This window comes from Thamnophis sirtalis, unplaced genomic scaffold, assembly GCF_051295495.1.
Source record: "Thamnophis sirtalis isolate CommonGarterSnake01/CBP01778 unplaced genomic scaffold, rThaSir2_p1.2 scaffold_5, whole genome shotgun sequence".
NCBI classification, from domain to species: domain Eukaryota; kingdom Metazoa; phylum Chordata; class Lepidosauria; order Squamata; family Natricidae; genus Thamnophis; species Thamnophis sirtalis.
Genome location: NW_028261385.1, coordinates 132,716,107 through 132,743,146, shown reverse-complemented (window position 1 = coordinate 132,743,146; position 27,040 = coordinate 132,716,107). Strand labels below are relative to the sequence as shown.

The 27,040-nt window shown below is 39.4% G+C and overlaps 1 protein-coding gene across 2 annotated transcripts; it reads right to left on the bottom strand.

The window, feature by feature from the left end:
- Nucleotides 1-4: 4 nt before the first annotated feature.
- On the bottom strand, nt 5-25,794 carry LOC106538335 (fibrinogen-like protein 1). 2 transcript variants are annotated; one of them, XM_087716934.1, is made up of 8 exons: nt 25,700-25,794; nt 16,574-16,663; nt 15,306-15,516; nt 12,371-12,530; nt 7,814-7,911; nt 5,759-5,847; nt 4,609-4,799; nt 5-1,057 (listed from the first exon to the last, which is right to left on the bottom strand). In XM_087716934.1, exons 1-8 carry the CDS (start codon nt 25,721-25,723, stop codon nt 877-879), a joined length of 1,044 nt encoding a protein of 347 aa, XP_087573060.1. In that variant the 5' UTR covers nt 25,724-25,794; the 3' UTR covers nt 5-876. The 2 variants fall into 2 exon arrangements, with proteins under 2 accessions (XP_087573060.1, XP_087573061.1); XM_087716935.1 differs by having other exon boundaries at nt 4,609-4,673.
- Between the last annotated feature and the right edge of the window lie 1,246 nt (nt 25,795-27,040).

Genomic DNA, 27,040 nt, shown 5'->3' with positions numbered 1-27,040 from the left:
ATTAGGAATTAATATAATTGTTCACATTTTACCAGAAGGCTGAGAGAACATCCATCCCAAAGCTACACTTAGCCCATCATGGCGTTGTAATATTTCAAACATTATAAATTGAAACGTGACAGTTTTAAACACATGGTGCTTATTCAGAATAATTTGAAAAAGCCTCCTGTGAAAATGCACATCTATCTTTAAGCTTAATTAGGCAGCAGTCAAGATTTTCACTTTTCTTTCCTCTTTTTCAATTTAAGAAAGTTTTGAAAATACAAATTTAGAAAGGAAAAGGAGATGCCAGGTAAACCTGCATTTCCTGATGTAACATTCTTTTGATCTGTTATAGCAACTAGAAATTGCTTCCTTTCCTTAGAAGGGCTCTGATGGGATTCACACAAAACCAATTTCATTCTCTCTTTATGTACCATAAAACCTTTTCTTCCCAATGACTTACAACATTTTCTTTTGTCTGCGTTTCCATGAAAGGTGGTTATTTTTTGGAAGAGAGGGAACAAAATGAATTCCAAAAACAAATTTAAAAATACCAGTTTATGCAAAGTGGATATTCAACAACTGAATATTTTTGTAAAGGAAAAGTAAATAATAAGCAGGATTGTCCTTTGTGCCTTCAATAAAGTAGAGCCCCCCCCCCCCCCCCCGGCCCATTTTTGAGGGCAGGTTCTATATATACGAAAAGCCATCTTTTTAATTGTCAGCTGATGTACAGGTATAATACAATGATTGACAAACCACAGCAAAATCTAATTTAGCTCCTTACTGTAAGATTTTTTTTCAGTGTGCTGGGTCTCAAGCCAAGGTCCACATATACAGTAATTTTGACATGCCTGCTTCTCTTTCTCAAAGGTGCATGGAAAAAAACCCCCTTCAATTGATTTCACCATTTCCACTCTCTCCATCCAGGAAGGACTGGAACCTGATTTTCATAGCTGTATATTTCAGGGAATACCACAGGCCTCGCCAGGTTGACCAAACCACTCCATTATCAAAGGGACTGGAGTATGTCCCTTTCTTGTAATATCGTCCATTAAGATTTGCTGCATGGCACCTTGTGGAAATGTCAGAGGAAAAAAAAACACAAAAAAGATGTTAATGAAAGGTCAGGGAATGGTTCAAATGCAAATGAGTAGAGAAAATGATATAAATCTTAATTATCAACAGATATTACATTATGACCAATTGGTATTAGAATTGTCTTTCAACCAGGTGACCTTTAGCTTCACTGGAGCAGAACCAGGGATTGAGGGGGGGGAATGTTCCAACCCAGCTGAAGGACACCAGATCAAGGAAGTAGCATATACATTTTGTTTAATAGGAAAAATTAGAGTTTAACTAGTTGCTCTTAAATAAAATTGATCATTTTCTTTCATAAAACCACATGAACTGCTTTACACTGCCACCTGGCCTATTGCCTGATACATATTCTCTTGAATTCATGCTATTTCCATTTGGGGCCCTTCAATAAATGGTAATCTTTTAAATGGAAGGTAGATGGGAAGAAAAGATGAAGGGTTGGAGGATTAAAAAAGGAACATATAAAATGGCCCTTAGTTTGTTGTAAGCATTTCTGAATTTTCAGTATTTCTATATAGATATGACTTAAAAATGTGATCTGCTCTTCCGACAACATTAAAACTAGAAAGACAGAGAACCCATTTAAACTAAATGAGTCAAAAACATTGGGAAGTCTTGCCTGATTTAAAGAATAGAATTCTGGCTATTCACTATCAAAGTCTGATCTTCACAACATATGGAGGTATGTGGAAGGATGTCAAACAAAGGAGATTTCTGAGGCTATCTAAAATGTAGTTGTTGGTATCGACAAGATTGGAAAAGCTTAAAAAACTATTTCCAAAGAGTTTGGACTCTACCAATCAATTGCCAAGCAGACTGTGTAGAAATGGAAGCAATTCATCACCACAGTTACCCTTCCCAGGAGTGGTTGACCAACCAAGATCATAACCAAGAGGAAGGTATGTAACACTCCAGAAAATCTAAAAGATCCTAGGGTAATGTCTAAGGAAATAAAATCCTCCCTTGCATTGGTGAATGAGCCACCATCAGGAAAACACTGAAGAACAATAGTATACGTCAGTGGTGGGATTCAATTTTTTTTTACTATCAGTTCTGTGGGGGTGGCTTGGTGGGCATCGCTTAGCAGGCGTGGCAGGGGAAGGATACTGTAAAATCCCCATTTCCTCCTGATCAGCTGGGACTCGGGAGGCAGAGAATAGATGGGGGCGGGGCCAGTCAGTGGTGGTATTTACCAGTTCTCTGAAGTACTCAAAATTTCCGCTACCAGTTCTCCAGAACTGGTCAGAACCTGCTGAATACCACCTCTGGTATACGTTGACAGGATTGTAAGAAGAAATCTATTGCTCTGCCCTCCTCCCCCCCAAAAAACATTCTACAGTTTGCAAAAGAGCACATAGATAAACCAGGAAAAAAATGGACAGATGAAACCAAAGCAATCCTTTCCATTTGATCATATTTGGTAAAAGATAAACACTGCATTCTAGCATAAGAACCTTATCCCATCTATGAAACGTAAATGTGAGGGTTCTAAGTAAAATCCCTAATAAAAAAAAAACCTCAGAGGCCTGAGATTCCTCAAAGTTCCATTTTATTAGAGATGTCATATTGGCACATCTGGGAAAACCCGAATCTGAAAGCTTCCAGGTTTTCCTCACCTAAATGAAAGTTCAAGTTCCTGCCCAGCACCTACATGTCCATCCCATGGCCCAATCAGGCACCATACCCACTGGAGATGCCTCCCAGTCATGCCACTCCAGGTGCAAGGCAAGATGTCCTTGACTCTGAGATTGGAATGTTATTTTGACTCTATCCACCCCACTCCATATAATTCCCCCTTCCCAGCTTCCCACAGCAATAAATGTGGCAGGCCTGAAGGCTCAAAAGATGGCTTCCAGGCCTGACAGCAAAAGATGGCTTCCAGGCCTGACAGTAGTAGTGAAAGTATCATGTTTGGGCCTGCTTTGCTGCCTCTGGACCAAGATCTGGCTATCCCGTCAGGCCTGGGGATAAGACTTTACTCTCGCCCCTCCCGAATGTTGAATGAATGTTGTGTTTTTACCGTTAATTATTTTTACTCACATTTTCTTTTTGTGTTTTGTTCTGCACTCCCCTCCCCTATTATTGTAAGCCGCCCTGAGTCCCCTCAGGGAAAAGGGCGGCCTATAAATGTTTAATAAAAAAAACAACCTAAAAGATAGTTTACCATCATTGGTGATGAAACCATGAGTCCCTCTGAATTATATCAGCAAATTCTTAGAAAACTGTCGTGGTACCCACATGAACTGAGGCTCAAGAGAAAGTGGATCATACAGCAAGACAACAACAATCGCAAGTTGTGCGATTGAAGAATGGTTAATGAAGAAGGAAGTTAATGTTCAGCATGGCCAAGTCAAAGACCTCATCTTAAGCCTATAGAAATGTGGAAGGCCCTGGCGTGGACAGTTCATGAGAGGAAGCCCAACAATATCCGTGACTTAAAATGATTTTTCAAGGAGGAATGAGCAAATGGACATAAATTTCTCCAAGCCAATGTGCAGAGTTGATTAACAGCTTTCAGAAACATTTAGTTGATGGTAGAGACAGTTATTGCTGCCACACGAGGATACACCAGCTACTGAAAGCAAAAATTGACATACTTTTGACATGCAGCAACTCGTAACTTTGGATCATTTTACTCCACAAATCGATGGATAAGTATAATGTTTTGAATTGAGTTCTCTTTATCTAGTTTTAGGACGTGTGGAGAACTGATCTGTTTTAAGTCATATTGTGCGAAAGCACTACATAATTTGACCAACAAAGAGAACCAATATACTTTTGTTCTCTACATTGCAATTCTCCTTGTTTGCCTTTTGCCATGTGAAATTGTGTTAATAATGGTTTTTTTTTCTTCTAAACCTGCTTGCATTTGAGCATAGAGCAGCGATGGAAAGGATGGAAGCTCTTCTGCTCCCATCCTGAAAACATTGGAGATAATGCTAGTGCTTGCAAACTGATTTGTGTTCATCTCTTTCCCTTGAAGGGAACTGAAGATGGCTCCCTCTTCATCCTCTCCCCTGTCCTGAGGGATGAATTAGGCTAGGCCAGGGTGCCTGGTCTGATAACTCAGTGAAGCTTCCTAGCTGTGGAGAAGGAGGAAACCTAGACTTCCTCGCCTATTTCTGTATCACATTTATTTTTCTCTAGAACTAGCAATAGGTATATTTGAGTATGACACACAAAATCACAAACCTCCCCAAATTCAGACATTCGGAAGGGAGAAGCTCAATTGCCTACTCTTTTGACTTCAAAAGAGTTGCTGCAGTGGTGGGTTCCCACCAGTTCAGCTGAACCGGTAGTGGTTTGGCAGCCTGGGTCGCTGGAACCGGCAGTGACCCAGGCCTGCCACACCCCTGAACTGGTTCTCCTAGCGCTGCCACAGACATGGCCATCTTGTTTTTGGCTTCTGCGCATGCGCAGAAGCATTTTTATAGTACTGCGCGTGCGCGTGCTCTGCACGACCACAAGCAAACCAGCAGCTGCAGCTGCCGTAATCCACCCCTGGGTTGCTGCCAATTAACTCACCTGTTAAACCACCAGCCGCATTTGTTCTCTTCTGCGCAGTTGCCTGTTAGGAACCTGTCATGGTCCTGATCAGGAGCAGAGAAGGGCATGCCGTTGAGTGATGCAGACCACTGGCTCTCAAAGTTGCTCCCCCCAGACAAAGCATTCCCAGCAGTCCCAGAATAAATGCCAAACCATAGCCTGTAATTGTTCTGAAGGAAAGCCACAGGACCTCATGTTACTGAGTTTCAAGATTAAGGAGCGAGTCGTATGTCACCGACTGCTGCCACCACAAAGTATCACAAAACCTCAGAGCCTAATCACATGGAAGCCAGCTATGCTTAGTCTTGATTAGCCCCCAGTTAAAGCTTTTCATGGATTAGTCTGAAATCGGAGCATTCCAATTCCCACACAACAATGCCACTAGTTCCTCCCCCCTTCCCTATTGGTTTGTTACTCCCCCCTTCCCTATTGGTTTGTTAGCCGCCCTGAGTCCCTCTGAGAATAGGGCGGCATACAAGTTTAATAAACTAACTAACTAACTAACTAAATATGGAGCCCCACAGATGGAGACAGCACACAAACGTTCCCTGCCTCACACGCAACCACCTCTCCCAAGCCTCCACATTGCTCTTTTAATCTTCTCAGGGTTTGGAAACATGGTTCCACCACAAAACCGCGGACGACAAAATCGCGGTCGACGAAAGCGCGTATGTGACGTCATCACAGCGCGGCTTTCTAAATGCCAACTCCTTCTTTGACATTTCTGCGTTTGAATGGAAGAAGGGATGGCAAGTGGTAATCATGGAAGGAAGGGGAGCTAATTCCCTGGTGAAGCAGAATGCTTCCATAAGAGTTTCCAAATTGTGATATGATTTCATCTCTCTTCTGGGGATCCCAGTGAGTTCTTTAGAATCATTGCTACAATTTTCTGGACTTCTATTCTAGAAGCTCTTTGATTTACCAATAAGACGTTTTTTTCCCCATGATTTTCAGCTCAAATTGAGTGAAGATTGTTTCAGTTTTTTGTTTGTATAGGTCTTCGGTCATATATTTCATTTACTATATTAGCTAATGGGGATGCTGATGAGATAGTGTTCGGTTGTCTGTCAGCTCTCATATGACAGGTCTATAGGGACAATTATTCATTTGCATAGGTCAGACTACTCACTGTCTCATTCCTGATCTGGAAATCATCATAAATTGCATATCGTCTCTCTCCTTGCCAGTCCATTAGATCAATTTTCAGTGAAATTCCTCCTAAAATATTTTTTTTTAAAAAAACAAACCTTTGGCTAGTAAGGGGCATAGCATAGCAAACCATTCACTGCAATTTTTGCAAGAGTGAGCAATCTTTCATTTGAGGACCACATTTTTAAAATATTATTTTTGGTGGATTAGAACTGGAGAGCAGGGATGATATTAAGGTGCCTTTTTTTGTTGAGTTGTTGATGATAAACATTTAAAGTGTGTAAAGCATGATTAAAGGCTTTGTTCTCTCTTTTCCCCCCTTGAACTTGATGGAAAACTATACAAATAGTGGTTTTCTACTAATTTTGGGTGGTAAAATCCTATCAGGGTTACAATTCTAATCCCCTGTATGGCTAGCAAGGCAATGGTTGTTTGTAACCATGTTATATGCAGAAGAAAAAAAAGGAAATATTACATCAAGAACAAAAAAGCAGCACAAGGAGAAAGGATTAGCTGTCTCCACTTATTCGTATCCATTTCCTGTATTCATGATCATGTTTATACTTTTATCTGTTTTCTTATGCATGCTTGACAAAATTAATAAATAAATGTATCTTAAAGAAAATCTAGTCGAGCCTACTGCTCAGTGCAGGAATTCAATCAATCCCAACAAGCAGCCATCTAGGTGCCAAATGAAAATCTGCCAACAAAGGGCAAATGGGCACCTACATGTCTAAATGAACTATAGATGCTCAACAGTTGTTGCCCTCAAAAATTCTTTCTAAAATTCCACCTAAATCTCTTTTCGTTGCAACTTATTAGTCTTTTTCTGCCCTTGGTTTCAACAAAAAACAGGCCTATCCTACCTCCCATATAACATTATATTAAATATTTGTAGTATACAAATTGCATACTGTTGTATCCATCCATAATCTTCTATTTTGCAAACTGAACATGCCCTTATTTTAAAAAGAGAAATATTTATAATGCTTGGTTTCTAGGCCCACTGACATCCTGGTAGCTTTCATGTGTAATGCGAACTGAGATCCTACTGGCCTTTTTAACTGCTGCCTCCTATTGCTTTTTTTTTTTTTTTTAAACAGAGAAGAATACACTACAGCCCTAAGGAGATATTAATAGTCTTCTTTAATAACAGAAAGTAGACCTGTTCTGGCCACTTTAATCATAAATAAGATTATCTGGAATCACAAAAAAACAAGCATGGGCAATGGGACCCATGGAATTCTGCACTGGATTTTGAATAAAGTTTTGGAGTCATATAATTACCATGTATAACCCATACCAGGTCAAGTCTTGGTAATACCCTCAGGGGTGGGCTGCTGGGGGTTAGGGAGAACCTCTAGCTAAGATTCTGTACAGTTCGGAGAACCCCCAAATCCCACTCCTGGCTGGCCATACCCACCCCATCCCGCTCCTCCCAGGGGTCTCCACATGGCCCATTTTGGATGCAGGGTGCGCATGGAGGCTCAGGGCGGGCAAAAAACGGGCCTACCAGAATTTCGGAAAGACTGGAAACAGGCCCATTTCTGGCCTCCAGAGGGCCTCCAGTGCCTGGGGAGGTCGTTTTCATGCTCCCACAGGCTCAAGGAAAGCCTCCAAAGCCCGGGGAAGGCAAAAACGCCCCCCCCTTGTGGTGCAGGAGGCCGACTAGACCACACCTACCATGCCCATCCCCACCCAGCAACCGGGCAGAGAGCCCCTTGCTAAAAAATTTAAAGCCCATCCCTGAATACATTATACTCCTGTTCTCAACACCTCCACCCTTAAATATGCCTAAATTTTCGCCTGTCATTGATATTCGCCAGCGCTGTGTTCCCTGCTATTTTGTGGGGTGGGAAGAAGAAACTATGGGGCCAAACATATTTCTACTACTATACATAATTTATCCTTTATAGGATATCCTATTATCCTATTCTTCCAGAATTTATTATAAGAGAAATGAAGATCTAAAGGCCTGCATTCACTAATGGGCTAATTTAAATTAATGTTTAAATTAATTGGTAGGTATCCTTACCATTGAAAAGAAGATCATAAATCTTATCATTACCAAGCCAATATTCATCATCCTTGCCCTGTAATTGTCCGAAACCTTCTTTGTAATCAAGCCACTCTCTGCAACAAAGAGATGTACATGTATTAGCCTCAGTAGACAACTTAGTGCTAAGTAATATGTGATTATAATATTTTAATGATTATTACATTTACATCACATTCATGATAGAATTCAAGACAGTGTACATGAGATTTTTTTTAGGAATATTACTTAGGATTTGCTGTAAAAATGGCAGTTATCATATGTATTCAGGCCATTCCCTCTGATTACCAGCCAAATGTTTGTAAGCCTCCAATTGGGTTGTGTTATTTTTTGTTTGTTTGATTAATTATTAATTAATTAATATCTCAGCTGTATTATTTTTACAAACAATTCAGGGTGGTGAATATAAACCAACACACTTTCCTCTGCCTCTTTCTCCATAACAACAACCCTGTGAGGTGAGTTGGGTTGAGAGTGAGTGACTGGTTGAAGGTTATCTGACTCAGGGATCTCGAACCTTTGCAAAGAGCGAAGCTGGCTGAGGAACTCTGGGAGTTGGAAGTCCACAAGACTTAAAGTTGTCAAGGTTGGAGACCCCTGACCTAGCTGGCTTTCATGGCTAAAGTGGAACTACATCTCATGGTGCCCCCACTTTCTAGCCTGGTGCTTTAACCACTAGAACAAACTGGCTCTCAAGTACAAGTCTCAAATAAAAAGGTAAAGGTTCCTCTCGCACATATGTGCTAGTTGTTCCCAACTCTAGGGGGGGGGGTGCTCATCTCCGTTTCAAAGCCAAAGAGCCAGCACTGTCCGAAGACGTCTCTGTGGTCATGTGGCCGGCATGACTAAATGCTGAAGGCGCATGGAACACTGTTAGCTTCCCATCAAAGGTGGTTCCTATTTTTCTACTTGCATGTTTATGTGCTTTCAAACTGCTAGGTTGGCAGAAGCTGGGACAAGTAACAGGAGCTCACTCTGTTATGCAGCGCTAGGGATTTGAACCGCTGAACTGCCGACCTTTCTCATGAAGGCACATGGAACACTGTTAGCTTCCCATCAAAGGTGGTCCCTATTTTTCTACTTGCATGTTTATGTGCTTTCAAACTGCTAGATTGGTAGAAGCTGGGACAAGTAACAGGAGCTCACTCTGTTATGCAGCGCTAGGGATTTGAACCGCTGAACTGCCAACCTTTCTCATCGATAAGCTCAGCATCTTAGCCACTGAGCCACCGCGTCTCTGTCTCAAATACAAGTGGATTGTTACATTCCCCCCCCCCCACCCGATATGGCAAGAGATAGTCAGATATAGAAGTTCAAGGGGAAAAAAATCCATATTCTCAGTTAACAGAAGATGGAACAAAGCTCATTCTCCTCTGGCTCACTTTTTCCTTTCTTTTCATATTTACGGTATGAAACACTGTAAAAGAGCTTTGCATTTGGACCTGCCTGACTTCATACTGTTGGCGGTGCTCAGTAGCCAAGTCAAATTATTTTTGGTCCAGCTCTAATGTATTTGAAATCATAGCAAAAGTAGACATTGTTTGGGTTGTTAACAGCTGCAGGAAGTTAGCAACCCCCCTTCTCCGAGAAAAGTGAAATATCCAAGAAAATATTAAGAAGGCAGAATATTATATTTCCCTGGCTGTGGAAAGGGGGAAATATGTTTTTAAAGACAAAGTAGCTCCCTGCAGTTTCCTGCCTCCTGCCCCCCTTGTAAATGAACCATTAAAGGCTGAGCTACATAATAAAGGTAGGATTAGCTTTCTACAGAAACTCACCATATGGCATCTGGGAACTCAACCAAACCTGGACTCAAAACACAGCCTAGAGAGTTGCCTCTGTGGCCCCATGGAAGTCTGACAACCAATCAGAATACATTTCTTACACAGGAACAGGAAACGAGAGGAGGGGCCGAATAGAGAGTATAAAAAACCCAGCAAGGCCCTTCTTATTTCTCTTAATTCTTCACCCAACATCTGGAAGCATGTGATCCACCTTTTCTGTTCAGGACCTCAAACCATGTGGTCCTCTCCACCATTAAACCATCTTTCTATCAAAATACTTTTTTTATTTTCCATTTTCATAACATATAACCACATGTATACTATTACATAGCCAATATGATATTGTATCAAGTAATAATTACATCAGTTCCTCTTGCCATCAACTCCCAGAAAGATAATAACCAATTATTAGCTCTTCTGCTCTCCATACACCACTTTCTTCTGCCTCTCTCCTCCCGCTCCTTACCTCCTTTCTTCCCTCCGTCATCCTTTTCTACTCTACTTCCCCTTCCTTTCTCCTTCTCCTCTCTCCTCATTCCACTCCTCCATATTCTCCTCATCTTCCCCCCTTACCCTCTCTCCTATCCCTCTCTTCCTATCTTTCTTCTCTCCTCTGCTTCCTCTCATTCACTTGGTGTATTTCAGCTTCTGAGCAAACTCCATTCTATGTTGATGGTATTTATGCTTCCATATCAATATACTTAACATATCTTAGTTTTAAAGAAAAAATAAGAGAAGACAGTATACATGTGCAATCATATTACTTTAAAATCTAACACCCCTCGTCAAGCCTTATATACATCCCTCCCTCCCCCCCTCCCCCCCCAGCCCTCCCAGCCTTCCCTCCACTGACTTCCCAGAAACCATACACGGTATAAATATTTAACAAAAACAGTCTAAAATATATTTGAAAAAAGAATAGAAAATTGATAACATCTTTAAATTGAACTTAGCTCCTCCTTGCTAGGCTAACTTTAAACAATTCATATCATTCCTGATCTTAATCATAAGCTATCTGGAATTTCTTAGTCCCATATTTATTTTGAGTATAATCGATCCATTTTTTCAGTCTCGTTTATATCTCTCGTTTGAGTAGTCCTTAAGATATGCAGATATTTTAGCCATCTCGGCTAAATTTGTGACTTTCAATGTCCATTCTTAAATTGTAGGCAAATCTTCCTTCTTCATTAAACCATCTTTCCAATCAGACTCCATGCTTCCAATGTCTTTTCCCCCACTTTTCTGCTGAATCCAGAAGAAAAGTTTCGTCCAACACAGCCCTGTAGAAATTAGGGAGTGAGCTGCTTTGCTATCTTTTGCATCACTGTCTCTTTTTCATGGGCGTTTTTCAGTATACTGAGGAGCAGCAGCTTATCATTTCTCCTCAAAGCAGTGCTTCATGCTTGAAGACTGGCAGAAACTAAGATGGCTGAACGTATTTCCACAACACCACCATTTCTATTTCCCAGTTCCCCACAAAAAAAAAGTTTGGATTTAATTTTAATCATTTCCTTGATCGTTAGCTGTGGAGATAACATACAGTAGAGAGAACACCATGAGACAATCACTGTTCATCTATAGCTGAAAAATAAGACCACCAAAAATGTTGTCCATTATCCTCCCTCTTGACCTACTGCAGAGATATAGGGACAACAAAATTATCCTTTCTGTGCTTCGTATTCAATAAAATAAAATCCATTTCTAGGGCTTCCCCTTCCACATTTCTACTTTACAATGTTTGCATTTGTTTGTGCCTTGTTGGGAAAAAAATCTAAGAAGTTTCTCTGAGAAAAAAATATATTTCTAATTCTATAGCTGCCACCTCCATTTAAAGCCTTCTTGAATATTGTGAAAATAAAGAATGCCATTTTTGTAACCGAATACATAGCTAAAAATCCCCAACTACAGTTGTTTGCTCCTATGGAAGCTGAAAGGTAGTGGAAGGTGGGAGGGACAGCACATACAGTGTATTGTATCAATATGGTTTATGTTAATCTTGTCCTTCACACAAAAATGAACAGGATGGTTGATATGTAATAAAAATGATAATAAATGTATGAAAAACTTGAGACAGAAAAAAGTAAAAGAGCCAAGGTGGCGCAGTGGTTAAATGCAGCACTGCAGGCTACTGCTAGATCAGCAGGTCAGCGGTTCAAATCTCACCGGCTCAGGGTTGACTCAGCCTTCCATCCTTCCGAGGTGGGTAAAATGAGGACCCAGATTGTTGGGGGCAATATGCTGACTCTCTGTAAACCGCTTAGAGAGGCCTGAAAGGCCTATGAAGCGGTATATAAGTCTACTGCTATTGCTATTGCTATTGCTATTGCAACCATTATGGTACATAATGGTACAGGCAGAGAGACACAACAGAGCTAGGAACTAAAACAAGAATTTTTTGCCACAGGAAAACAGTTGGTCCACAAATTCTGTACCATGTTGCAAAAGAAAATATCAGCTTTGCCGGGTCTTCAGATAAACGTGCAACTATAAAGCAACACAATTTGGCTTTTGAATCCCATAATCCTTGAGAAAAACGGAGAACAAGACTTAATTCTAGATGTGGGATATGTATTCTTGCATTTCATTTTGAAATATATTTTTCTAAGTGTGTTTGTGTTTCATAACAAACAATGCCTGCAAATTTTATGCACATCTTTGTCTTTCTGGAGGCATTTCTTAATTTGGGATGACACATCAAGAAAACGTAGAGTCTGTCTAGGTGAGCTATTAACTACAACTATCAAAAACGTACCGGTAGAAATTTTCTTTGCCGTTGCACCGCCGTTGAATTACCGTCCAACCGCCTCCATCTGACATATCACAGTACACAAGGAAAGGTTCTCTGTCCGGTCGTGGTTTAATTCTATAGTACCCACTTTCTCTTTTTCCTCTGTTAAACAGCATTGCACAATCTAAACAAAGAAGAAGAAGAACAATAGCTCCAAATGTTGGAACTACATCCAGCAATCAGGCAGAGATCAGGAAAGTGTATCTTTTTCTTTAATTCCTTTATTGCCCCAAATTCATAGGATATTACTACAGATCTAAATCGTGGATGCATTTATTTAATGTCCCATTTTCTCTGGAAGAGCTGAAGATGATATGTACTGACTCCCTCCTCCCATTTTATTGATTTATTTATAAAATACACACACTGCCCTTTTAGCAATAGCAATAGCAGTTAGACTTATATACTGCTTCATAGGGCTTTCAGCCCTCTCTAAGCGGTTTACAGAGTCAGCATATCGCCCCCACAGTCTGGGTCCTCATTTCACCCACCTCGGAAGGATGGAAGGCTGAGTCAACCTTGAGCCGGTGAGATTAGAACCGCTGAACTGCAGATAGCAGTCAGCTGAAGTGGCCTGCAGTACTGCACCCTAACCACTGCGCCACCTCGGCTTTTCACTTTCTGAGTGGGCGATTTATAAATAAAAGCCATAAAACTACATAAAAAGACAACATTAGAAACAGAATTAAAAACAGAATTGAAAGCAAAGTCCAAAAAGGCAGAGAAAGTGCCCTCAAGCCACCACCCATCCCAGGGTTGTCTACCGCTCATAGATCCGCCTGCCAGTTGGCAGAACTAGGTCTCCAAGCTTTTCTGAGGGCCAGAAGAGTGGGTGGGGGCAGCCTTATCTCAGGGTGCAGGATATTCCATAAGGCAGGGGCAACAGAAGATAAAGCTCTCTTTCTAGACCCCACCAGTTGAAATTCTTTACTGATGAGATCCATAGCAACAACCTTTTGAGGTAAGCTGGGACAGAGTGCCTGGCCTTAAATCACCCATTGAGCGTGCATGTCAGAGGGTGGACTTGAATTTGGGTCTCCTTGATGCCACACTTGGCCACAATATCCTCCTGACTGGGCGACTTATAGCTCAGGTGATTATAGAGACTCTCCATCTCATCCCTAGTTTTCAGAACATATGAAAGAAAACCACTGCTTTTCAATGATATCACTTTTCTTTGTTTGGAGCCCAAAGAATGGATGTCATGAATGAGCAAAGCTTGAGATGAAATGCGTCCAGTCAATTCCTTTGAACCTTCCAATGTATGCTCAGACCACCCACTGCTCTCCCAGGCAAATAAAACTGAAACATATCCCAGAGGTGCTTTTCAAAAGTCAACTGGAATTTCTTGGCTTTTTCAGAACTGAAGAAGCATCTTGGATGAGAAGCAAAAAAAATTTCAGGGAAAAAAAATCAAGACAGTCTTTTGAAAAGCACTTTTGGGACAGCCATCACCTGGATGATTGAGAATCTACATAAACATTTAAAATTGAATCAGTGTAGCTTATGGTCTCAAAAAGATTGATTATATCTTATTAAAAGCTACAAATGAATAATTAGGTATTGTGGCAGAGGAATCCAAACACTAATTTGTTTTGTATGTCTCATTTGCTCAAATACCAATTCTGATGTAGACACAGATAAATCAGTTATAAATCAGTTATTTAAATTTATTCATAAGGGTTATATCAGGAACATAGAACTTTTTCAGTCCCATTTTGGGAAAGATTTTAAAAGCCATACTTCCACGATAATAGAGCCAAAGTTAAAAGGCATAGAGCCCTTCTCTGAAAAATGATCCTTCTAAATCTAAAACAAACAACAATCACTTAATCTTTCTCCCAAATTCTCAAATTATCAAGACATAATTTGAAGAAGCTGCCTTTCTACATGCCTTCTCAGTGGCAAGTTTCACTAGATTCAGAGCAACCACCAGAATAAATAATTCTTGTGCGATTACATTTCCAGGTAAACAAAATTTTGCAAAGTAAAAACAAATGTAAGCAAAGAACTATAGCTAAATATAGTTTATATTTAAAGCACTCACCATATTTTTCTATCCTTATAAACCATTCTTGCTTCTGCCACACCCATACTTCGCTTCTATACACTGCCTACTGAACTTTCCACTTATCTTTTTTTGAAAGTTTCATCCATTTGACTCAACAATCACTTTACTGAGTGTTTATCTCAATCTATTCATTTTGTCTTCATATACAGGTGAAACTCAAAAAATTAGAATATCTTGCAAAAGTTTTTTATTTCAGTAATGCAACTTAAAAGGTGAAACTAATATATGAGATAGACTCATTACATGCAAAGCAAGATAGTTCAAGCTGTGATTTGTCATAATTGGGATGATTATGGTGTACAGCTCATGAAAACCCCAAATCCACAATCTCAGAAAATTAGAATATTGTGAAAAGGTGCAATATTCTAGGCTCAAAGTGTCCCACTCTAATCAGCTAATTAAGCCATAACAACTGAAAAGGGTTCCTGAGCCTTTAAATGGTCTCTCAGTCTGGTTCAGTAGGAATCACAATCATACAAATCCCCACTTCTCCAGGAAACATGGCTCTTATGATGTTTGAAACAGAATAATAAAATAATAGAATAATAGTTGGAAGGAACCTTAGAGATCTTCTGGTCCAACACTCTGCTCAAGCAGGAAACCCTATACATTTCAGAGAAATGGCTGTCCAGTCTCTTCTTAAAAACCTCCAGTGTTGGAGCACCCACACTTCTGGGGGCAAGTTGTTCTACTAACTGTTCTAACTGTCATAATATGCCTGAAAATGAAGAATCCAAAGAAGGCTATTTTTATGTTCTGAGTGGTGGAACACAAGAGCTATCCTAAGAAGATAATTCTCAAGAAAGACAGATGTATCCCATAGTGTACCTTGATCATAGACTAAGAGACTTCCACTAGTTGTGGGGAAAAACATATTCAGAGATACTGCCTTCCTGGCAGAGAAAACATTGCTTTTTCTTCTGTGATAATTGTTCCCCAGCAAGTCTTTCAACTGAAATTCATATAACTGGAATAAATCTTGAAGCATTTTCAACTTCTTCTGTAGTTTGCTGTTTTCTAAGAGGCACTCCTCCTTTTTCTGAAAGTAAGGGGAAAAATATTTTCCTGAAAACCACATCTATTTTTAACTTTGCATTTAGAGTAAGATAAAGATTCCTAACATGATCCTCATCCTTGATTGCATATTTGTTCAATCTATGGTAATTATGATTATTCAGCAATAGGATGCCAATAGGGTTAGGCCCTTGTGTGTGTGTGTGTGTGTGTACACGTGTGTGTGCTAGACTATACCAGTGGTGGGATTCAAATAATTTAACAACCGGTTCTCTGCCCTAATGACCATCCGGGTAGGTGGGGCACGGTGGTCATGTGTCTGGGTGGGCGTGGCCAACTCAAGGTCACTCAGGTCGATTGGCGCGCTTCGCCTTAGTTGTTACAATGTAATAAGGGTTAACCGGAGAGGCAGTTTCTGTAAGCAGGTCAGTAAAGATTAGGCTAGAAACAACACTAGAATGTTTCCTTCCTGCCTTCCTTACAGGATTAGCCCTGTAAAGTGGAAAAAAACAAAACAAAAGGAGATTTCTTCCAACAATCGGTTCTCTGAACTGCTTAGAAAGTTACCAACCGGTTCTCCCGAATAGGTGCGAACTGGCTGAATCCCACCACTGGCCCATATCATGTAGGATATTTTCATATTGAAGGCAGCATGATTGAAAAGGGGATCAGGCTGAAGCAAAGGTGGGTTCCTACCAGTTTGCACCTATTCAGTAGAACCGGTTCGTCAAATCTACCGGACCGGTTAGAAGTTCCACCAGTGGACCCGGAAAGCAGGCCACACTTAGAGAAGAGGTTCCAAAAATTTTTGAAACCCACCACTGGGCTGAAGTCTTATAAACCACAACAGAGAATTGCTCATTATTCAACAAGTGAACAACAGGTGTGTTCATTATATATTTAGATTTAAATGTAAATGTTTAGACTATTATAATCCTCAGCAATGGCTTCGATGTTGACCAAACAAAAAAAAAACTAACTCTCCTTGAATGGAGACCATTTCCAAATATTCAGCAATTTTACAGGATTTTTTTTCTTGGTGTTAGTAGAAAACTCATCACATGTATCCAGCTTCTACATACCGAGAGTCGTGGTGCAGGTGAACAAAATGGTCCAAGGAACAGGAACACCAGCAGAAGCAGCTGAATCATTGGGATATTCATTTGACAGAGCTGGGAGGTGAAAGGGGAGGACAGGGATATTTTGCATTACAATATCCAACAATAAATTATTTTCTAACCCTTTCCTTTTTGACAATGAGAGGGATAGCCCCATGCTTTCTCTCTTCCCCTGGTTTCTCTAGATCAGTGCTTCTCCATCTTGGCCCACCTGAAGATGCGTGGACTTCAACTCCCAGAATTCCCCAGCCAGCTCTGCTGGCTGGGGGATTCTGGGAGTTGAAATCCATGCATCTTCAGGTGACCAAGGTTGAGAAACATTGCTCTAGATGATAACTAATTAAAGCCTGTGTTTTGGGCACAGTTTTATTTCTTTTTTATTTTTACATCTTTTATTTTCTATTTATTTGCACTATTAAAAAAAAGAAGGAAGTATTTATTAGGTTTGGTTTTATTGCTGTGCTTTGCCATTAACATTTTGCACTTCCTACACACTTCCCACCGGGTGGCAGCAGAGATGCGGGAAGTCTTTTCTATTTGCTTTGACACCAGCATTCTCCAGAATACCTATAATTCAAATTTCTTGGGTAGTTTAAGATAGAAACCAAGCTTGCTGTCATAAATTATCCTCTGCAGATTTGGATGCCAGATTCTGCTTGGAGATTCTCTAACAGGACACAGATTAATTTATAGTTCCTCTGGTGTGCAAGACAACCTCATGTTCGCCTCGCTTTTTATTCATCTACCCAAATCATCTCCAGCTACAGCAGTCCTTAGATTTATAGGCAGACAGTATTGCTTTCTGATTCTCTTCCAAAGTGATTGAGATATAAAGCATTACAGCCAAAGGAACACAGGGAGAAAAGCAACATCCTTTTTTTAAAAATTTGTTATAGCAGCAATGGGACTTTCATTGTGATATGTTGCCATACTGGTTGCTTAGCTGATCTCCAAATATTTGTGTTCACACATGGTACTCTGTGTAAACCTTAATGTGATTTAGGGAGGGTGCCTGAACTTAAGCCTTGGAGATGCTGAACACCTGATATCTATAATTTCTGGGCTGGCAATTGCTCAACTTCCTATCAACAATCAGTAAATTGCATTTGCACAAAATGCAAAATGTTAATCATGCCTCAAACACCACTGAATATGCCCAATGCAACATGAAAACCAACAGGTCATAGTTTATTATTCTCCCTACAAGCTTCATTTTGTCTGGGGCTTCCTGTTTTATTCATTTAGCTTTGCTAGGGGCAAAAACAACCATCCCATTAGGGTGGAAAACCAACATTGTATGAAAAGAGGGATGAACTGGGTCATGCAACACTTGTGACATTCATGAGACTGGAGGGATATTTTACATATAGGGGGCTTCATTATTTTGATCATCAATTCTACCCTGCAAGTAAACATTGTCCAGTCATTTTTAATTTCTCAGGTTAGTTCTGGAATTAATAGAGGCCCCAGTGGCAAATCATAATTTCAAGGAAACATTTTCAGAAGACATAGGTTTATTCTTGGTCTCATGAATGTCTTGAGTGTTGTATGAGGACCTGTTGACTAACTGAAACATTTTTATATACTGATGCAGTGCTAAGTTTATAGAGAATCAAAATGAAAATAAGCATATGGTGTACCATTTTTAAGCATTAGTGTATTAAACTTTACTGCAAAATAAATCTACTTGAGAAACAGATACAAAATCAAAATACAATCGTTAATGTCCACGCATTACAGAAATCAAAAACTTCACAAACTACATTATGGTTTAGCACAATGTATGAATAGCATTACAAATAGCCCTTACTTCTATACCGCTTCCCAGTGCTTTACAATCCTAAGCGGTTTACAAAGCCAGCCTATTGCCCTCAACAATCTGGGTTCTCATTTTGCCGATCTCAGAAGGATGGAAGGTTGAGTCAACCTTGAGCCGGTCAGGATCAAATTGCTGGCAGTTGGCAGAGTTAGCCTGCAATGCTGCATTCTAATCACTGCCCCACCACAGCTCAATAGCCAATGAGGAATTCTGTAGGTTCCACTGCACCTCCCTTATGCTTCCCTATTTCAAGTATACAGTACTCATTATATGGGCAATTACTTGATTGAATCCATTCATCTGACAGCTTATAGTACAAACCTATGTGTGTAAGTACTTCCCACTGATAAGTGGTTAGATGATTGCAGCCTTCTTGTCTATGAAGCAAATTTCTGCCAATGCTTTATACATTTTGACTGAAACCATAGACTACTTCAGATATTATGCAAACCACATTTGTACTGAGTATGAGCATATAACTGCAGCCATTTATGGGTTCCCTTGGTAAAGTTTTATATGACATCTTAGAAAACACGCACATTTTGTGTTCCTACAAAAATGAAGAGACTTATCTGAACAGAAAAAAAAGTATAAGTGGAATAGACCTAGTATGTACTCTGTGATTAGACCCAAAACATTGTGATCATAACACACTCAGAACATTTTGTTCTTTCCCAAGATAGCCATTTTGAAATTCCGAAAGCTCTTCAAATTGTCCCTGCCAAAGTTACTCCCTTTTCCAGGAACAGGCAAAATTCAGAGTAAACCACTTCTCAGCTAATTACAATAACGACCTAATAATATTAGTTTACTCTGAATAGCATTTAAAGCATTTAAACCAAATAACATTTGCACCTATTCTTCTGGCAACAATGTAAATTATATAAACGTGCTTCCTTTAAAAAAAAGATGAAATTTTAACAAGTAATATTATCATCAGCCTATTTCATAAACAAGAAAGTTCTCAGAAGGCAGTTGCTTCACTGATCTCGGTGGTTTTGAGTGCAAAGCGAATATATTGGCCAAGTTCACAAATCACGCTGTTTAAAATATGTAGATTTTTTAGCTTAGAATATGATGTGTTCAATCAGTAGGGACTTTACATGTGATATATAGTCTGAACCAGCCAATCTTTCCTGTCCCTCAACCCCTCTCTTCTACATGAAAACAGACTTAGAATAATATTAATACCATATACTAACACGTAGCATGAATTTATAAAATAAAAATAAGAAAAGGTAGATGACAGCTTTCAAATAATGCTATGAAGAAAATTAAGCAAATTAACTTAAAATATAAAAACCTAACTTCTGAGCTTGGTTGCTTGCTTATCAACATTTCAGTACCCAACTAGTAATATTAGTAATGTCTGCACCAGTGGTGGGATTCAGCCAGTTCGCACCTATCCGGGAGAACCGGTTGTTAACTTTCTAAGCAGTTTGGAAAACCGGTTGTTGGGAGAAATCTTATTTTGTTTTTTCCACTTTACAGGGCTAATTCTGTAAGGAAGGCAGGAAGGGAACATTCTGGTGTTGTTTTTAGCCTAATTTTTATTGCCCTGCTTACAGAAACTGCTTCTCCAGTTAACACTTATTACATTGTAACAGATAAGGCAAAGCGTCCATCAATATGAGTGACATTGAGTTGGCCACACCCACTGAGTCACATGACTACAAAGCCCCACCTACCCAGCTGGTCATTAGAGCAGGTAACGTTAAATTATTTGAATCCCACCACTGGTCTGCACAGTGTGCAATATTGCAGAAATATCAAAAGTAGCAAGATCATCAAACTATATATAAAACAATACATTAAAAATAATCAAACTATATGTACCACTAATAACCACCAATACCAGGAAAAACAAATTACCAATAACAATAAGGAAGCTTTAGTATTAAAAAAAAACCTCTTTGGCGCAAAAACAAAATTGGATATGTAGCTAACTTCAACAGTCGCTATAAAACCCTATGGCAACAGATAAAGGCAGAGTGCATCAGTTATCACAGCAAACAAGAGAAAAACCTACTACGCACGAAATCCATCCACGCCGTCTATAATTTTGTAAACAATCAACTTAAAGACTCAAAATCCATCCCACCACTAAAAGGGCCAAATGGAAAAGACTGGAATGATGAAACTGTTAAGGCCAACCTCTTCAACACATTCTTCCGTTCAGTCTTCGTAAACAGCAATGGCTCATGCCCCACATTTCTTACCACAACCAATTACTACATGTCAATTTTACAGAAGATGCCACTGAAAAGGGGCTACGCAACCTAAAACCATCTCTATCTATTGGCCCTGAGGGATTATGTTCTTATTTCTTTAAAAAGCTCTCAACCACCATAGCAGAACCTCTTAACATAATCTATGAAATATCCCTCAGAACCAGCTCCTTGCCTAATTTATGATCAATAGCCGCGGCCATCCCTATCTTTAAAAAAAGGTGATCCCAACCTAGTTGAAAATTACAGACCAATCTCATTATGTTGCGTCATCTGCAAAGTCATGGAATCAATTATAAACCAATCCATTGCCCTCTACTTAGAGACAAACAACCTACTCTCTAACAAGCAGTTTGGCTTCAGGAAAAAAATTGTCCTGCAATCTGCAACTCTTACACTGCAAAAACATCTTCACAACTCGATCAGGGCAAAGCAATAGACACAATTTATATAGACTTCTGTAAAGCCTTTGATTCAGTGGTGCACAACAAAGTACTTCACAAACTAAAATCCTATGGCATCTCCAGTTCCCTGCATAGGTGGATAGTTCCGTTCCTATCAAACAGGCAACAAGTAGTCAAAATAGGAAACACGGTAGCATTTTATGACCCACACTCTTTATACTTTACATAAATGACCTTTGTGATCATATTATTAGCAACTGGGTCCTCTTCGCTGATGATGTAAAAATATTCAATACCATTGACAATGCTGCTACCCTACAAAAATACCTTGACTAGTTGTCACAATGGTCAAACAATTGACAACTCCAAATCTCTGTCTTACACATTGGCAAAAAAAAAAAAAAAATCAAAACACAAAATACAACCTTGGCAAATATGACCTCGTAGACAACCCCGACTCTGTCAAGGATCTCAGAGTACTCATCTCAAATGATCTAAGTGCCAAAGCTCACTGTAACAGCATTGCCAAAATGGCATTAAGAGCTGTTAACCTAATCCTGCATAGCTTCTTTTCCGGTAATATTGAACTGCAAACTAGGGCATATAAAACTTTTGCTAGACCAATTCTTGCATACAGCTCATCTGTCTGGAACCCACACTGCATATCAGATATAAATACAATCGAACGAGTCCAGAGATATTTTATGAGGAGAGTCCTCCGCTCCTCTACTTGCAACAGAATACCTTATGCCACCAGACTTGAAATTTTGGTCTTAGATAACTTAGAACTTCGTCTTCTCCGATCCAACCTAAGCGTAGTACATAAAATATATGCTACAATGGCCTACCTATCAATGAATACTTCACAACAACACATGAGCTCACAATAGATACAAACGTGTTCAGTCCCCCCTCCTTCGCTCGTTAACAGACCACAGGCAGACCAACTTAAAAGGAAAGAACTTTATCAGTCCTTGGCTCTGACTGGCTGCGAGCCCAAAAATAAACATAAATAAAGTCTCTGACAAGATAACAGAATGCAAAACAAAACTCTTACAAAGCAATGCACTTCTTCAAGTGTCTCCTTGAATCAGGGTTACAGGAAAGCAAATCATTTCTCCAAGTGTCTCTCACAAACAAACCATGACGTTCAATGAACATTGAACGTTGACTCCTGCAACCAGGGTGTGGCACCATCCGTCCTTTTATCACCAGAAGATGCCACTAACGAGCCCCAGCTGCATTGTTAATCTTGCATCCCGAAAAGACTCACAGGAGACGTCTGCTGAGTCACAACACAAACGTATGGTAAACCGCTCCAAACTTGGTTGCAGAAAATATGATTTCAGCAGCAGAGTGGTCAATGCCTGGAATGCACTACCTGACAATGTGGTTTCTTCCTCAAATCCCAAAAACTTTAACTTTAGACTGTCTCACCCCATTCCTAAGAGGTCTTTCAGGGGTGTGCATAAGCGCACCAGAGTGCCTACCATCCCTGTCCTAATATTCCCTTGTATTTGGATCCATTTCATGCATTCATCATCATGTTTATACATATATCTGTTATCTAATTCATGCTTGTTTAAATAAATAAATAAATAAATAAATAAATAAATAAATAAATAAATAAATAAATAAATAAATAAATAAATAAATAAATAAATAAATACATGTGCCAGGTAGGGAGTCACAATTCAAGCCCTACTTCTTTGATCACACTTTTGACATTCCTGCCCATACAAAAGGGGCAGGCCTTGGATCAGGATGACACATTCACCATTTTGTTAGTTTTGACACTCTTTCTTGCTCCCTTGCTCACTGCATAACACTATTCCCACTAGAAAGAGGTTGATCATTGGACTTCAATGATACTCCTCATTAAAGCTAGGCAATACTTTAATTCCCCCCCAAAAGTATTTTGGGGGCTATCGTATGTCTTTTCTCAAAATCAGCAGCAGGTAGCTGCATGATCTTAGGAAAAGGGCTGCTGTTTTAAAAAGTTGCAGGCAGATGTTACATATATACTCCTGAACAGAAAATATTTTTTGGGAAACAAATCCAAGGCATTGAATAATATGTGTTTTCTCAGCATTTCGGTAAAATCCTAAAGGCCAATCCTCCTCCATTGAGCTGTATTGCATATAACATGATTAGCAAAAATGTGGTTGCCAGATATTGATGAACTGTAAGGCCTATCATCCCCAACCATTGCAATGCTGATATAACAGACTTAAGTTCTCATTCTGTTGAGAAGATACAGTGGTTTCTGTTTTCTTAGTTCTTCAACTTTGTTTTGTTCAAATTACTTTTATTCCAGCAATTATTTTCATACCTTCCAGATACGTTGAACCACAGCTCCCATAGAAGCCAAAGCAAGCATACAAAATAAGGTAAAAATTCTTATTTTGAGCTCCAAACCAGATCATTACATGGAAATACACATGAAATTTTCTTGCAGAAATACGTAAGTGATTTGCCACTATCTTCTTCCAAGTTTTTTTTTTTTAAATTCCTAAACCTGACCTACAGTCCTAGAATTTTTAGTGGTTTCCCATTCAGTATCAACCAGGCCCAAGCCCACTTTTTGGGAAATCAGCCACTGTGTAAAATAAATAGGAGCCTTCATGTTAGTAATTGATTCCACTAAATCTATACAGCAACAAGAAGGACAACAAGAAGAAGAAAGAATAACAAAACACAAGAGGAAAGCAAATTAGGAAAATTCTATCTCTACCTTTTGAAATGTGGCCTAGTTTGTTAGCCATTAATGCAGCTGATTTGACTGTTTAAATAGTATGTGAAAATTAATTACATACACTAATATCTTTTCTCTGTCTCTTTTGTCTTTTTTATTTTCCTTATTTCTTCCATCCTGCCAATAACTTGGCCAATGGTATTCCCTTGTCTTAGCAGCTGCATGACAAACAAAACTTCAGCAGCTTTCAGCTTGGATAGAAATTGGATGCAATAAACATTGTTTATTAACCAAACCCCACCCCAATTCAGTAACTTGGCTTATTATTGAGAACAGAAATATTTAGCTGGATAGAAGCGTTAAAGTGTGGACCAGCATCTGTTTCAAATCAGTGAATAATAAAAATAGACACTGGATGTTTCTGCAAATTTAGAAAATGGATGTGCACAGCAATTTACTGGTGTTAATCTCCCAGATTGTAAATATGGGATTGCCTACAGCAATATTTACTTTAGGCATTCATTATACTGCACACTTATCAGAGGAAACCCTCCTTAACATAGTAAACATATATAGGACGATGCTATGAATTAATTTAGAGGGCTTATGGTAAACATGAATTCTTGTGGCTTTCCTGCTACTCCGAAATGTTTCCAGCTACTTTCCAGCTACTCCTAAATGTTGGCTCCACATTCAATACACATGTACATGGGAGTACAGGATTTCACAGCCTGGACACAGACAATATCTGTACTTTCAGGGAGATCTTCCAAATGATAACACGCTGACAGGCTGTACCTAAGCCATTGATATGTTTAGCCAGTCCCAACTGCTTCAGAAATATCTTGAGGTGGAAAGAACACTAAAACAACTTAATTCTGTCCTCACCAATGCAAATTCCAGTCCACAATGCATATCCTGAGGTAATAATATAGGGACTTTAATGAAATCAGACCAAACCCCTTACTACAAAGTGCAGTCACTTTTCTCCTGGCATTTCTCTAAGCACCACCCACTATAAATTGTGCTCCCCCCCCTTACTTTTATATAGGAGTGTAGAAAAGTTGGACCATTGAAGAATATAGAGCGACTTAGCAGAGATGGCTAAAATATCAGCATATCTCAAGGACCACTCAAATGAGAAATATAAACTGGAGTGGAGAAGATGGATTGATTATATTCAAAATAAATACGGGACTAAGAAATTCCAGATACTTTAGGACTGAAAAAGTGAGGAATGATATAATCTGTTTAGAGTTAGCCTAACAAAAGAGGAGTTAAAGCTCAAATGAAAGATGATACTAACTTTCTTTAAGTTTATTTTAGAACATCTTTGTTAAAGATTTATACCCTGTATTTGTTCTGGGAAGTCGGGTGGGGGGAGGTTGGGGGGGGTCGGGGGGGGGAGGGGAGGTAAATATTTGTAAAAGCTTTTTAAATTTTCAATAAAAAAAGAATATAGAGCAGAGCCTCAAAATTGCTATAACCAAGGGAAGATGCTACAATGTGATGACAAAAATACATTTATTTTTTAAAAAGTGATTAAATATCAGATTTTATTTATTTATATCTGCCTTTATTATTTTTACAAATAATTCAAGGTGGTGAACATAACCAACACACATCCCTCCTTCTATTTTCCTCACAACAACTCTTCTATGAGTTAGATTAGGCTGAGAGTCAGAGACTGGCTGAAGGTCACCCAGTTGGCTTTCATGGCTAAAGTGTGGCTTTAATTCACAATCTCCTATTTTTTAGTCTGGTGTCCTAACCATTAAGTCAAACTAGCTCATTCCCTCAAATTGTATAAACAAATATTCACAGGCTGTAAAAACAAGTACTATAAATCTACCTGAGAGCTTTTTTTTTCCAATTAAAGATAAAACAAATTGAAAATGAACATATGCAAATGTGGTAGAAGGGTGTAAATGAAAAAAATCTTACCCTATTTGTCATGGTTTGATGCATTCAAGTGCTTGAGCAACTGAACATGCATGAGTTTTGCTTCTTCTGTAGAGATAGTGTGCATGCTTCCCTATCTTCTTCCCTCCCTGCCCTGTCAACAAATATAAATTTATATGTAGAACAAAAAAAAAAAAGACAAATGTTTTATTAGAAATACTTTCAGCTCCCTCTACTGACAATAAAGGGCACAAAGTCTGGAAATTTTAGAAAACATTCTTAAATGACATAGGTGCTTCAATATGCAGAAAGACGAGAATCTGAGTTTTTGTCCTTTCACTGGAAAAAGAGGATATGAAGGGAGAAGAAAAAAGACAGAACATGAAAAATAAAGGCCAGAATTCTATATGTTGCTGTAACACTTCTGAAAGTCAGTGTGGTGTACAGATTAAGATGTTGGACTAGAAGTGAGACATTCAGGTTTAAGATTCTCTTAGTCATTTATGTTCATGTAATAAAGTTTTCTCAAGCCAGTTTCTTGGCCCAGAATCCAAGTCCCATTTATCTTAATAAATCTTGGTAAATCTTCAAGTTCATTCCCTACTCCCTCTACACAGTTCAACCCTATCTTGAAATGCAAGACTTCCAGGCACTGAGAAAGGACTTTTACGGCATCATCTGGATGGCCTCGGGCAGAGATGTACAATTTTAGCAGAAGGCTGAGGCTGAATCTCTCCCCATTCCCCAAACACCAACTGGAAGCAACAATGGAAGAAGTCAGTGTCTCCTGCTCCCAGTCCCCTCAGCTGGCCCAGAATATAAAGCCACTGACAGATCAAGAATGGCCAAGACAGGTACACTCCTCTGAACTGAGCTCAGAGGTGGGTTCCTACCAGTTCGCATCTATTCAGTAGAACCGGTTTGTCAAATCTACCGAACCGGTTAGAAGAGGTTCCACCAGTGGACCCGGAAAGCAGGCCACACCTACAGAAGAGGTTCCAGATTTTTTTGAAACCCACCACTGGTCCTTGGAAATGATTATTCTACACTATCATGCTCATATTTATAAAACTCAGTGCCTCTGTGAAAGGTAAGGATGACTACTGCGTTTGTGGTGCAATCAGAACATTGCGTGTGTTGAAGTTGTTTTAACGCAAACCAAAGATGCCTTTTAAAAAACAAGTTGACATCATATTCTTATGCATGCCAGTGCTGTGTGTGAGGTAATTTAAGGTGGTTCTGACAAGTGTCGTTGGCATCTTCATATCCGGTCACATGGGTGGCAAGCCACTCCCATCCGGTCACATGGGTGGCAAGCCACTCCCACAAAGGAGGCCACACCCACAGAGTAGGTTCGAACAATTTTTGAAACCCACCACTCGC